We start from the raw sequence: 14,437 nt of genomic DNA, 5'->3' as shown, positions 1-14,437 counted from the left end.
ACATCATGATGATCATCTTGACTTTCCATCATTCTAACTATATTTTCAGTCACATTTCTTTGGTTATTTGCCGCCAATGCACACCTTCAGTAATTTTCTGCCATCCTTGAGAATATGATGACAAACACTGTTATTGGAGTGAAGGCACAAAGAAATATCTTTGACCTATTAAACATGGACGATGCTTGGTATAAAACACCTTAGTGCTTTAGAACAATGTCATCTTTGTGAACAGATAAAAAAAACAAATTGGAAACAATTGGTATTTATTTTATTAAATACATCAAAATATTTACTGTTTTCTAATGAATTAAGAAAGGGAACAAATAAAGTATGTACACCACTTCTTGGATTTGGGGTATATTTATTCTCCAAATTGAAAGGGGTTTTTTCTTTATACATTTGGAAAAAAAAAAAAAAAAAAAAAAAAAAAAAATCATAAAATGAGATAAATTATACTTTTAATCTCAGATTTGTTCCCAAACTTAAATGTATTTGAAAGAAATGGTTTAATTAAGTGATTATTTCTTTTAACTTTTTTGTCTTTAGATACCAATTTGGTATTTTGCAATCGAAATTATATTGAAATTTTGTAAGGATAACAGATTCTTTTTTGAACTGAGATTTCAAGTGTTAAAGGAAATAAGGTTTTATCACTTTGAGAGTGAAGTGAGAAAAAAAAATAAACAAATCATGTCCTGCATGAAGGAAAAAATAAATAAAAATGTGGTTTCTAGATATGTCCATCAATGACCCCAGAGACAATATTTCAAATATACAGAGTTCCAATAAAGTAATAAATACATAAATTTCCTAAGATTCCGCAATAAGTCACACAATTCATTGACAGTAAACTTCAATTTTAATTGTTTGTATTAAGATTTTTCATATACCCTTGTTTTAAAACACACACATTATATATATATATATATATATATATATATACACATACACATAACATAAATTACAATTTTTAAATGGGAGTATTTGGTGTACCCTTGGGTGCAACAAAAAGATTTTTTATATTGATGTCAGAATATTCAGAAGTAAAGTGTGTGTGTGTGTGTGTGTGTGTGTGTGAGAGAGAGACAGACAGAGTCGAAGTGCATCTGAATTTACAAAGTAGAGATGCAAAGCTCAAGTACTTAAGTAATTCCCTGTTGAAGTTATCAGCTTCAAAAATAAAAACATAAATCCATAATAAAATAAAATCCTGAGAAAAAAAAATTGTTAAACTATAACAAAGACAGAATTAAAATTCTTTCTTATTCTTTATAAGAAATATGGCAAAATACATACCAAATTCAAAAGACTAGAAGTCTGAGGTATTATAAACTTTACAACATAATAATGGCTTTTAAGTCTTTACAAGGCCAGTGTTTGTAAAGAAGGGATAGAACTGACTGAATCAATCCCAGTATATTAATACCCATCAATCGTGGGTAGAGAAAAGGTTTAGTCAATTCCAATAGGATTTGAATTAAGGATGAAAGGAGATGAAACTAAATATTCTAAGATATTTAGTCCACTACTCTACACTTGCAACAGTTTGCTCCTGCTCTGAATGAAACATCACACTGATGTTGGCAAAAAAAATTGGTAGAGTGGGATATATTAGAAAGATGAATGGATTTGTCCACCCAAATATCTGATTACTAATTGTTCAATCAAACATCTGAATGGACAGAAAACAATGCTGATCCTGACAGTTCTTGAACCCAAAACTGAGAGGATGAAATGTAACAAATTCTGTCTGCCATTCTACTGAATTAGCCATTGCTACCACCATAAGCTGGAATTTGAACAAAAGGTGCTTAATTTTAAAAGCTTATATATATATATATATATATATATATATATATATATATATATATATATGTTACACCCGATGTTGAATGGAAATATTTGTTCCTGGAGCAGGTAAAATAATCTCAGCAGCTTTATTTTCTGGCAATTATGTAAATCATTATTTTCTGCCCTTCACTTTCAGAAACAAAGTTGGAATATACATCTTATCCTAGTAGCATATTTACCAGACAGACTTGTGTACAATTTTTTTATTGAAGTGGCAAGTAAAGCAGTTGTCATATTAAAGTATCTTTTACAAGTAAATGATTTAGTTTCTTCGGTTCGTTGTAAATCGCAACATTGAATCACAGCGAAGACACTTGGGGTAGGTCTTGTCATCCTTTTTGGGAACGTGCCAACATTCACTGCAACGAATTCTGTATTTTTTGTACCTGTAAAAAATATGGAAAAGACACAAAACTAAAAATATATAAAACTTGTTTAGAAAGCATTGTTGAAAAATTTCTTAATGAACCGTTTTAAAGAAGAAAAACAATACACATTGACAATAAGCATTGCAATACCAAAGTGACACTACATTATCAATAAAACATTTTCTTAATGGACTGAGAGATTGAGAATGAAGAACCTTAAATTTGCTTGTTTTCTTTTGTTATTGTTGCCTTGACGCCCCCAGGCAAAGAAGTAGGATCTCCCAAGACATAAATAGAGGTAGTCTGGCCGTGGTAGGAGTGTTAAGTAGCAGTTGTGTAGCGGTCATCCTAAGGTGCTAGATAGCAGTAGCTTGAGACATAACAGTTATACAAGCTGAGGCAGAGAGGATGGACGTTTTTTGAAAGATTCACAAAAATCATTAATTTTAGCTGCAAACAAATTTTGACATCAAAATCAAGTGTGTAAAACAATATTCATCATGTGGTGTCCAGTTTCATTGATGCATTTCTGAAGGCGTCCACTCTCTCCAGCATTGCTCTGTCGATTTGAGTGACTTCCACATGAATAGCTTCCTTCAAATCATCCAATGTATATACACACATGCTTTGAGGTTTCCCCGCACAAGAAACAATCACACCTGGACAAATAAGGGGACTAAGAGGGCCAAGGAAAGTCAGCAAACCTGGAAATGAGCTGGTCATCAGAGAGAGAGAGAGAGAGAGAGAGAGATAGAGAGAGATAGAGAGAGAGAGAGAGAGATAGAGAGAGAAAGAGAGAGATAGAGAGAGAGAGAGAGAAATAGAGAGAGAGAGAGAGAGAGAGAGAGAGATAGAGAGAGATAGAGATAGAGAGAGAGAAAGAGAGAGAGAGAGAGAGCAAAGAACATTCGTCCTTTCTGCCCCACCCTGTATATCTTTTTACTTTATATCAAGATGCAACAAACAAAATAATTTATCTGACTATAAACAGACTACGGGGTCACATTCCACTGTAGATATTTTCAGTGTGTTTCCAGGAAAGATGTTTAATTCTACTCTCATGGTTTTCAACTATGAGGAGTAGCATGTCTTCTAGAGACCTTAACTCACTTTTTCCTTCCATCTCGATCCACGGGCTATTTTCTCCTTTGAAAATTCCCTCCCCAGAAAAATCCACAAATATTTGTATCATGGACAGACACTCCCACCTTGTCAGTTGGTTAGTTACTTAAACAGATACAGGTTCTATGCTAGCATAAATCAGCTTGACAGGATTCAGTGGTCTCAGAAACTGCATCAGGCTCCAGTATATGCTTTGGCATGGTTTCTAAAGCTGGATGATGTTAACAATAAAGAAAGAATGTTATCAGCACTGAAAGGTCTGTAACCATTGTCTAGGTGCAGGCCTGGCGATGTGGTTAAGAAGTTCACTTTGCAACCACATGATTTCAGGTTCAGTCCCATTCTACAGTACTTTGATAGAAAGTGTCTTCTACTATAGGCGCAGGCTGACCAATGTCTTGTGGGTGAATTTTGTAGATAGAACATGCAGAGGTATGCTGTATGAGTGAAAAGACACCAATAGAATAACTCCTGGCTTACCAAAAGTACTGAGGTCAATTTGACGAATGAACCCCTTCAAGATGATGCCCCAGCCTGATCACAGATCAATAACAGAAATGAAATGAGTAAAAGAACTTCAAGTATAGACATACCTGATCCCACAAGCATTACACAATGGTGTCCCATCTTCAGCCTCTCGCCACAAAGGAGTTTTCTTTGTTTTACATGATTCACACACTTTGACTGCAAAGATAAGTTAATACAAGGTGCAGTTCAATTGAAACATTTGTTTATAAAATAAGGACAATGACAGATGACATTAGCTAAAAAGAGAAAGAACGGAAAAGATTATTTTTACAAAAAATAAGCATGTGCTACATGTAGAATGTGTCAGCCTCCACAATAATTACATTGAAGCCACTTCAATGACAAGTGCACAAGAAGGAATGCATTTCCTAATACCTTGCATGATACTGGCTGCAGATGATTCCAACCTTCCTTTCATTTTGTAAAGGAGTTCTGTTTCCTGTAAGGCTGTCCTACTCACTGACAATAAATAAGGCACAGGGACAGACATTTAACAATATTGGAATATATTTGCCACATCCTGTGTTCAGCCATGGGTAATTATATGTGGCATTTGCTAGGATCGGGAAACTATCTAATGTGACAGTAAGAGTTGTTGAGACCAACAGACAAGACAAACAAGAAAACAAATTCTTACAAAAAACATTGTGTATAATGAAGTGCTGACAGAGTAAATCTAGAGTTTTATTAATCTCCTGCATATGTATGCCATTCATATTACAGTCAGTTCATATATACCTTGTAAAGTATTTTCCGTGATCACATAATGCCTATTTCATACATATTTAAATTACAGTTCTATATTTAAGAGATGAGGAATTATTTACATTTGACAGATATTTGTCCTCATCTTTTTTGTTGTTAACACAACGTTTCGGCTGATATACCCTCCAGCCTTCGTCAGGGGTCTTGGGGAAATTTCGAACCTCGGTTCTCATTCCTTACGATGTTACTATTATTATATTATTATTATTATTACTATTATTAATTAGGTCGCTGCCATGAATCGAACTCGGAACCTTGGGGTTAGTAGCCCGCGCTCATAACCACGCCATATGCCCGTGGGCAATTATGGGGTGAATTTTAAGGCTTATAAATCTATTATTTTTCTATCCTTCCTCAATACCGTAATAGTAATAATAATAATATAATAATAGTAACATCGTTAGGAATGAGAACCCAGGTTCGAAATTTCCCCAAGACACCTGACGAAGGCTGGAGGGTATATCAGCCGAAACGTTGTGTTAACAACAAAAAAGATGAGGACAAATATCCGTCAAATGTAAATAATGTAAATATTTAAATTAGTTCGTTTTTTTTTCTGTACATACAGTTTGTATAGTCCCATTTGTAATGTGGAAGGTTTGTAATATAGTCCCATTTGTATCTAACTCAGTGAGTAAGCTCATGTTTATTCCTTCAATTATATTTAAAAGCACCGCTTTGATTAAATGACAGGATATGAAATGAATGTTTTTGGAACTCCTTGCTTGTGTTTAATATACTGACATAATGTTTTCAGATGTGTTGACTTATATCATGGAATTTCCACAAGTCCTGCTAGTAAAACATTATTTGTTCAACAAATGCCATTAGTAAAATTAAACTACACATTGAGTTATATATGAAGATTCAGGGATTTGGAAATGACTAAGTCCAACAAAGTTGCTCTACTTACTATGATGCTCACAGGATTCGGTATGTATAGGTTCAGAAATACTTTTTGGGGAGTTCTCCATCTCGGAACCACTCAATGTATCTGAGTGATTAACAGTTTTTTCTTTTCGATGTAACTGCTTTTCTTTGAAGTTCCTAAAGTTCAAATATAACACATAATTATCAATAAATAAATCATTAATTTCTTTTAATAACAAACCAATTGAAACCAAATCTCTTACATTCTTCGTTTTCAAATCAAAATCTTAATTGAATCACCATTGTTATACAAAAAATTACACAGTATATATTAAATTGTATTCCAAACAGCAAATAAATCAGTTGATAGACTAAATTGTTTGAAATTAGTGATTATTATGGAAATTAAGCAAACAAACAAGCAGTTTCTAGTTGTTGAAAATATGTCAGAAAACATTTAAAAGAATCAAAAGGTCATAACCATCATTAATGAACATCCATTTTCCTTGCTGGAATGGGTAGGATGGGTTGGCAGGAACTGGCAAGTCAAAAATCTACACCAAGCTCTGCTGTCTGCTTTGGCATGGTTTCTGTGGCTGACTGCCGCACTTCCTAATGCCAACTACATTAAAGAGTGTGGAATGGATGATTTTTATGTGGCACCAGCAGCAGTGAGGTCACGATGATCCCCTCAACTGGGACAGAGAGTAGTAGGACAGAAAGGGTACTTGCATTGGAACAGAGACATGGCTTCCTCAGATGGAGGAGAAAGATAGGAGAGAAAGATGGTGAAGATGTGAGAGAAAGGTGATTAGGGGCTGTACACCCAAGTTACAGGGTGGTATATAGTGGAGCAGACTAGGGATTGGAGAGGGCGGGTAGGCAGGTGAGTTCACAAGGTTTCAAAAGTGGTAGCCAGTGGAGAGGGGAAGGAATTTAACAGATACACCACAGGTATACTATTGTTGAAAGTGTCACATCACAGATGGGAAGAGGATGTGCAGTTTGCATGTTAGTAGGAAATAGTATATAGGGGCCAAGTTGGATTGGAGAGCACAGATGTTAGAGAAGAGAAGGGAACAGTGGCCAGTGAGCTTTATCTTTAGAAATGTAAGGAAGTACAGAATGTGTTATTGCACCATGTCATCACAAGAACTTCGTTCTGTGAGCCTGGACTAGCCATGCGGTTGTGTTAAACAAAGAAAGGGTATATGCACATCATATACAACAGGAATATATCAGACAAACAATATAGATATATACATATATACACACACACACACCAACCTAAGCTATTTTATTGCTCTAAATAATTCATAGCTTCTATTAACCAAGAAACATAATTAGCAAAGGAAATAATGATCTGAAAAAAATAGTTAACAGCACAAGAACAGACGGACCTGCTATCTGTGACAGCTGTAATAGAAATCAGGCTGTGTATCTACAACCATGACTATCAACCTTTGCATTCATATTAAATCTCCCTCTTTGTTACTCTCATCTATCACTGCCTCTCTAGTATAACTCTCTCTCTCTCTCTCTCCCATCATGCTGCCTGCACAAAGGATAATATCACATTGGATCTGCCTATATTCAATCCCCTCCTTTATTGCAAATCATTTCCATGACTGTTTCCTCCTATCACTCATTACTGACAACCATCAAACTACTCTCTTACCATCACCCATCTTCTTTGGTATTCATCTGTTTCTCATTCCTCTTTTATCACTTGTTGACATTACTCTCACTTTTGCTACTCTATTTCTTTCTCTCTCCCTTAAAGCATTCTATTTTTGATAGTGGATGAAGTTCCTAACATCAAGCACTTTACAAAATATACTTGATGCATTTTATCATTGTATAAGCATTAGAGAGGCAACTGTTTACAGAGAAAGAGAAGAATGGTCCTCTTAATACTGTATTGTTTCCACTGATTTGCTAACCATTTGTATACTGGGCGTATTTTATCAAGGTACCACCATGATATTGAGTTTGTTTTGTGATCCACAAGATGAAAGAATCATCACTACCCTACAGAGTCTGTTTGCTCAAGGAAACATGACCAAGAGGACGAATAGCAGATTGTGGGGATGAGAGTATAATGGGGAAGAGACTGATTGGAATGAGACCATGATGAGGGGAAACTGTGAGGATTGTGAATAGAAAGGAGTGAGAGACTAACAGAGAGCGTGATGGGGAGAAGTGATGCGATGGTATAGTGCATAGGTGAAACGACCTTTGCCTTCTTCGGAAGGATTGTCTCTGTTTCTGAAGGTCGTTTCATCGAAAGGGAAAGCAATGGCATCAGTTTTTATGAGATGCAAAAGGCATTGTGTTTATTGACCATCTCCAACAGAGCCATGCCATTAATGGAGGGTACTGTGCCAACTTGGTGAGGCAGTAACAAAAGGTTATCAAAACCATATGCCCAGGGAAACTTACGAAAGGAGTTTTGTTTCATCTGGACAATGCGCAAGTACACAAGTCTTTGTTTTCAATGTCTGTTGTGCTTGACTGTGGCTTTCAACTAGTTGATCTCCCTCCTTATTCTCCTGATCTGGCCCCATTGGACTATCATCTGTTCCCCAACATGAAAAAAAAACACTTGGTTAGAAAACAGCATCACAATGCTGATGACATCTGCTGTTGAAATTTCTTCACTAATTTGAATCCAAGCCATGAAATACCAATGGAAGAATCCTCATTTGGTTACATCCCACAAGAACTTTTCAGCCTCATAGCAGGTGTCTAGATATATACAAGGACCGATTACTATTGTTAGACTAAAAGAGGTGTAGTTGATATACCAAATCAGTAGTCTGTGAGGGAAGAGGAGGGGAAAGAAAAGGAGACAATGACAGAAAATGATATTAATAAAGTAGAGTTTGGGGTCAGCAGAATATTGGAAGTAAATTTGGTGTAGAATTAAAACAGAAAATCTTAGGTAAAGGAGACTGGAAGGTAAAGCTAGACAAAGATGCTCTCTTGACCCTGCTGCTTTGTCCCTGCAAGGCCGTGAAAACAGGAGGAAGAAAGGGGTGTACCATTAGTAGACTGGTATCCATTTTGAGCTAAGTAGCCTGAAGCACCTTGTTCTAGGACATAATGCAGAAGCCAGTCTTAAAACTGAACCTGTGTGTGTGGCAACGTTAATGTGCCTATTAAACTATATAATGTTCAACGAGTGTAAAAAATTTTTTAGAAAACATTTGTATCCATTTTTACATATTGATTTGTTAGACGTAGCAAAATCTCAATTGTATAAAAGCTATATTGATGATTTGCCTTAACATTAGATCAGAAGCTGAACTAAAATAAAATGGCTGCAATCAGATTACAGACGGAGAAAATTCCAATAAGTTATTGAGAATATTAGTCATGGCCGATTCCAGTGGTCCAGGCGTGCTAACGATTCTGCCAGTTCATACCTTAAACCATTACGAAAAAATATTGAAGGAGAAAACACAACGAACGAAGAAAAAACAGATAAGCTATATTTTATTCGGAAAAAAAAAAAAAAAAAAAAAAAAAAGCAGCTATATTTCTGTGGTAATTGGCCACATGGAGCCATTGTGACAATATGGTAAGAAGTTAGACTAGCGAAACAAGCAAAGAAATCAGCTGTAATAGTTTTAATTCAATTAATTTGTTTTCATTAATTCAATCCCACTATTGTTGATTGGTTGATAAACAGAAGGAAAAAGTATAATGAATTAAACTTACTTAGACAATGTTTCAATGGTTAACTGGCTTTCGTTATTCACCAGTTTCATATGAAATCCAAGTACTACTCCACGAAAATTTGGATCAAACCTCGCTGGACTTTTGTGGGGAACAGATGACTTCCTCCGGTTCACTTTAACATTTGATGTTGGAGGAGAAGGTGAAGAATAGATCGAAGTCGGGGAAGAAGGAAGGTTGAAGGTGGGACTTGTGAACGACAAAGGGGAAGCCTGTTGTTCCTCCAAACGGTCCTGAGAAGCTTGTGGTATGCCTTTCGCCTCCACTAATCGCTTGGCATACGAAAAGCGGTCGGAAAAGAGATGCGTTGAAATTCTATAAAAGAATGGAAAGAAGCCATATATGGTGTTATTGTGCCAGGGAGAAATATTTACGGTAGTGAAACATTGTTATTTATTAGAGAAACCTCAGTTTGAGAAAGAATTTCAGTTGCAGAAATCAGGAAACTAATAGAAATGATTTTCTATTAATTTCCCAACCAAATCATTAATTTAATTACTTTTTAAAAAAATGTTAATTCTTTACTTCCAATTCTCAGTCTCTGTGTTTCTTAAACTTTTTTTTCGCATGAATTCACAATTACCAAGACCTTAATAGATGTTATATAAAGTATTTCGTAGGTTTTTACTCCAGTCTTGTGAATAAATGGCGAACAGAAAAAAAGTACGAGTGGAGGGGAATAGAGAGGAATGAGTTGTCTAGATAAACTATTAAGTTGCATATATTATGAATGTCATTATCTTATTTTTATCTTTCATATATCGCTTATGTCGACAAAGCAAACAAATACTGAATGAAGGTTGATGTGATTTGCATAGACACTTCCCCTAAAATCCCTGGACTCTCAATGTTAGAAACTTTTATCATTAACGGTAATTTTTCAGATTAACACCCGCACGATCTTCACTAGGATGTGAGAGTTAGGGTTTTAGGGTCAGGGTTAGGGTTAGTTTTAGGGCTCATTGGCAAAATATCAAAAGTCTGAAGTAGACAAGACTTGGTCTTCTGAGAAAATCGTTTCTTTGGAAAAAAAAAAAGTTCTTCAATGGTTTTGAAACTAACGAAGCAGAATTTAATTTACGCTATATTTGTTTAAACCAAACATGTTTTTTCATAGACTGAAATCTATTTCAACTTGCACTCGCTTCAACAAAGATAGTTAAAATATCAATAAATCGGAAACGAAACTTTAATAGAATTAAATCTCACACACCCACACCCACAGATAGATAGATAGATAGATAGATAGATAGATAGATTACACACACACACAGATGGGTGGGCGGTACGTCAAAAAGTCTCTCGCAAAATTGCAAGCACTAACACCATTAATAACAAACCCTTTTTTCTTTGCAGGTAACAAAAATGTAAAAAAAGGGTCCCCTATAAATACATAAATTATAGACATTTACAAATGAACAACCCAGAATACACTTTCAGCTTTATACTTTTTGAAAAGACAGTAATATATATATCAACCTGTTGGGTTCAGAATGTAAGTTGTGTCAGAGCCATCCATCTTAATTAAATATAATAAAGGAATATATATGATTAATTTTGAGAGAAACGGTAGTATTCCTTCTTTTGATTAATTTAGGGAATGTGTGGACCTTTCTGAACAAGTTTTATTGCCATTGTCCATTTACATTTGCAGCTAAGCCTTTGGGATAGTCATTTGATAACATACAAAACTGTTAAATTAACTTGAAATTTATTTCAGGAAATGTCAAAAATTTCGTCGCACAACTACGACCTGATCACCGACACAATACCAGTGTAAATGATGTATATTTTTTGTAAAATTGCTAATTCAGTGTAATTACAATACAAAATATAATATTTCCAGTTGCTGTAATAAAAAAAAAAAAATTCCCCACAAATGGTTTCAATAGTTTTAACAGAAAGATTTGGAAGAATTAGATGGAAGTTCTCTGGTAATTTTCTTTCATGCAAATAAATGTTTATGTTAATTTTAAAATTTGCCTGCAAAATCTTATAAAATGACAATGCTCTAAAAGATGAACATGTTTATATGTTATATTTAAAAATAAAAATGTGGTGGTGAGAAGAAAACATTAGCTCAATGACTGATGCTTGGTTTAAGCGGAACTAGGTTTCTTGGAGAAAGAACAACTGCTCACCATAATTCTTAGATTACAACATATCTCAGTTAATAAATATGTTAAAACCCTTCTGGTGATCTTAAGATATGAATGCTTGGGTTCTAAAAGAATGTCAAATAAATCGCGATCCACTTTTTATATTTCATTTCGTAGTTTTTAATTATTAAGTCTTTACAAACTTGACATGGATTAGGTGACCAAAAAGATACACATACATCTTCACACATCTACATATTTATATACAGTTTATATACACCTCTATGTAAACGTGTTTAACACACCTAAGCATACATCTTTTCACACATCTACATAAACATTTTTATACACATCTATATATCCACAAACACACAAGATCAGAGGGAAATTCAGTGCAGAAAGAACTCCATCAAATCATACCCCTAACGCCTTGAAAAGAAGACATCATACATCCTAGATAAATAATACTGGCCCCTACATAAAGGGGTGATGATCATGGCTAGGAACCTTTTGATCATAGATCTCGATCAGATATCAAAGACATTGAGACTAAACAATAACATATTATACATATACATACATATATATATATATATTTATATATACATACATACATACATACATACTAACCCTGTCTCTTTGGGTAAAATGAGCTCATTTTGGGATGGATTGTCAATGACTGGTAAAGAATTGTCACAGGTGTTGAGTAAAATTCCATTTGGCATCATCATTCTATATGACACACACTTCGTTTCCTCCATTTCGAAAGAAGCTTCTGAACCATTATAAACGTCTTCCCATAGAATCGGGGATTCATATGCAAATGACAAGACGGCTCTCTACCGACAATCACGGATTATTACGAATTATTATTTGCATTTTAATTTTTTTCGATAATAATAATAATAATCACCATAATAATTATGTTGAAGAAAAGAAGGATTTCTAAAATATAACAATAATTTCTTACAAAATAATAAAAATTATTATTAAAATTGTTGCTTCGGCTCTTGAGTTCAAATCCCGCCGAGGCCATTTTTACCTTTTATCTTTCAGGGTCGGTAAAAATAAAGTACTAGTCAAGAATTGGAGTCGATGTAATCGATTAACATCTTTCTCTAAATTTTGCGGCATATACTTATGGTATAAAATTTATTACTATCATAATTGTTATTATGGTTGTTGTTTTTGTTTTTTAATATTATTTATTGTCAGCGTCGGTATACCCAGACAAATACTGAGGTCGATTAAATCGACCCCATTGCCCCCAAACCTTTGGCTTTGTGTCAATATAAAAAAAAAATCAGTACTATTTATTACTTTCTTGAGCTAATAAACTTTTCTGGAGGTAGAGGTCCAAGTTTTTATATATATATATATATATATATATATATATATATATATATATATATATATATATATATATATATTTATATATATATATATATATAACGAAAGAACTCTGGCCGAAATAAGATTAAGATTAATGTAATATAAAGCTGAAGCAAATTAACACCAAATATACAGTGCGTGTGTTTTTATTGGCTAAACTGGCAATATGACCATCCCCAAGTACAACAATATATATATATATATATATATATATATATATATATATATATATATATATATATATATATATATATATATATATATATATAATTTTGCTTTATATTTTATAACGTCTTATTTGTTCTCAGGGATTATTATTATTATTATTATTATTATATTATGTAACAGGTATTACGTCATTTTTCGTTCTGATCCTGCTGAAATTGAATTTGCTTCTCATCTCCCAGAGATCGATAAAATGGGGTACCACTCCTGTACTCTTATTTTTTTCATTTTTTCTGTCCGCATTTCTCTCTTTCTAGAAGAAATCGGCTGTGCTCAGATCTGGAGTGGGATGGTCCCCGTCAGGTCTAAAAATGCTCAGTCACGCCGTATATTACAACAGCGTTCCGACGACTCCATCAATAAGTTGAGAGCACAAGGCAAGGCAAAATAAAACATCCATCAAATACTAGATCGGTTTAATAGACTACACCCGTCCTTTAAATGTGTGGTTCTGTGCCAATGTTAGGAATCAGTATTATTATGGCTCCCATAACTGATATTTGATTATACTGTGATATTCCCTTTCGGTTGTACCTACAATCAAGCAGATTGGATTTCATTGACAATATCCTTCCCAAAAGTCTGTAGCCTTGTGTCTAATTCTGAGGCCGGTTAAACAAAGTACCAGACAAGTACTGAGTTGATCAACCATATCCTCCTCTGCGGGATTTGAACTCGGCACGTAGTGTTATAACTAGATACGGTGATGTAATATACTAACGTGTCTGCCAGTCAAGCAGTCAAAGTAGCGATTACTGACAAATGATATCAACCAAAACTCGAAGCACGGAAAAATAATTCATTTCTGTGCTACCGTCATCTGTATTATTTCACGCCTCAGGGATTTGGAAAGTATTGATTAAAATTTGTAGGGATCATTCAATTATCGGTTATTAGATGCCATTCAAGAGTATAAAGCTTTATTATTTAACTTAATTTACCGCCCAATCAGTCGGAATATGCTGAAATTCTTTCGTTTATTCTCATTTTGGAGAGCAAATTCGCAGCAACTTCTTCAGTCAGATTTATTTTGTCTGTTATCTATAACACAAAAGTCTCGCCAAAGAATTTTATTTCTCTTATTCGTTAATCGTTTTGCTAAAAACATCCGCTCACTATTTTTTTTTTTTTTTTTTTTTTTGCTCGGGTCAAACACTAGAGTTTAAAGGCCATGGTCTGACGATGTGAATTTTCTGAATCCTCTCCTTGACACCCCCCCCCCCCCCACCGTTCGCGAGTGCGCATTTTTTTTTTTTTTTTTCATATTCGTTTACAGCAAGTTGTTTTACACCTATTACACTATTTTTTCGAAGGGATTGGAAGAAAATTCACTCGATCCATTTTTTTCCCTCGTAACTTTCAGGGTCTAGTTTAGCACCCGGTCACAAAAACGAAAACAAAAAATAGTCTAATCGGTGTAAAAAAAAAAAAAAACGTGTAGAAAACGAATATGAAAACAAATGATTCGAGAGA

The 14,437-nt window shown here is 34.4% G+C and overlaps 1 protein-coding gene across 1 annotated transcript; it reads right to left on the bottom strand.

The window, feature by feature from the left end:
* Positions 1-1,871: 1,871 nt before the first annotated feature.
* Positions 1,872-12,179, bottom strand: LOC106869406 (uncharacterized). The gene is made up of 5 exons (XM_014915131.3): positions 11,978-12,179; positions 9,231-9,563; positions 5,551-5,684; positions 3,938-4,028; positions 1,872-2,240 (listed from the first exon to the last, which is right to left on the bottom strand). The coding sequence occupies exons 1-5, from the start codon at positions 12,106-12,108 to the stop codon at positions 2,117-2,119; spliced, it is 813 nt and encodes a 270-aa protein (XP_014770617.1). The 5' UTR covers positions 12,109-12,179; the 3' UTR covers positions 1,872-2,116.
* Positions 12,180-14,437: the final 2,258 nt, after the last annotated feature.

The sequence above is a fragment of the Octopus bimaculoides genome, chromosome 10, assembly GCF_046866305.1.
Source record: "Octopus bimaculoides isolate indiv1 chromosome 10, ASM4686630v1, whole genome shotgun sequence".
Lineage (NCBI taxonomy): Eukaryota > Metazoa > Mollusca > Cephalopoda > Octopoda > Octopodidae > Octopus > Octopus bimaculoides.
The sequence above is the reverse complement of the archived record's forward strand: the minus strand, read 5'-3'. Positions and strand labels throughout refer to the sequence as shown.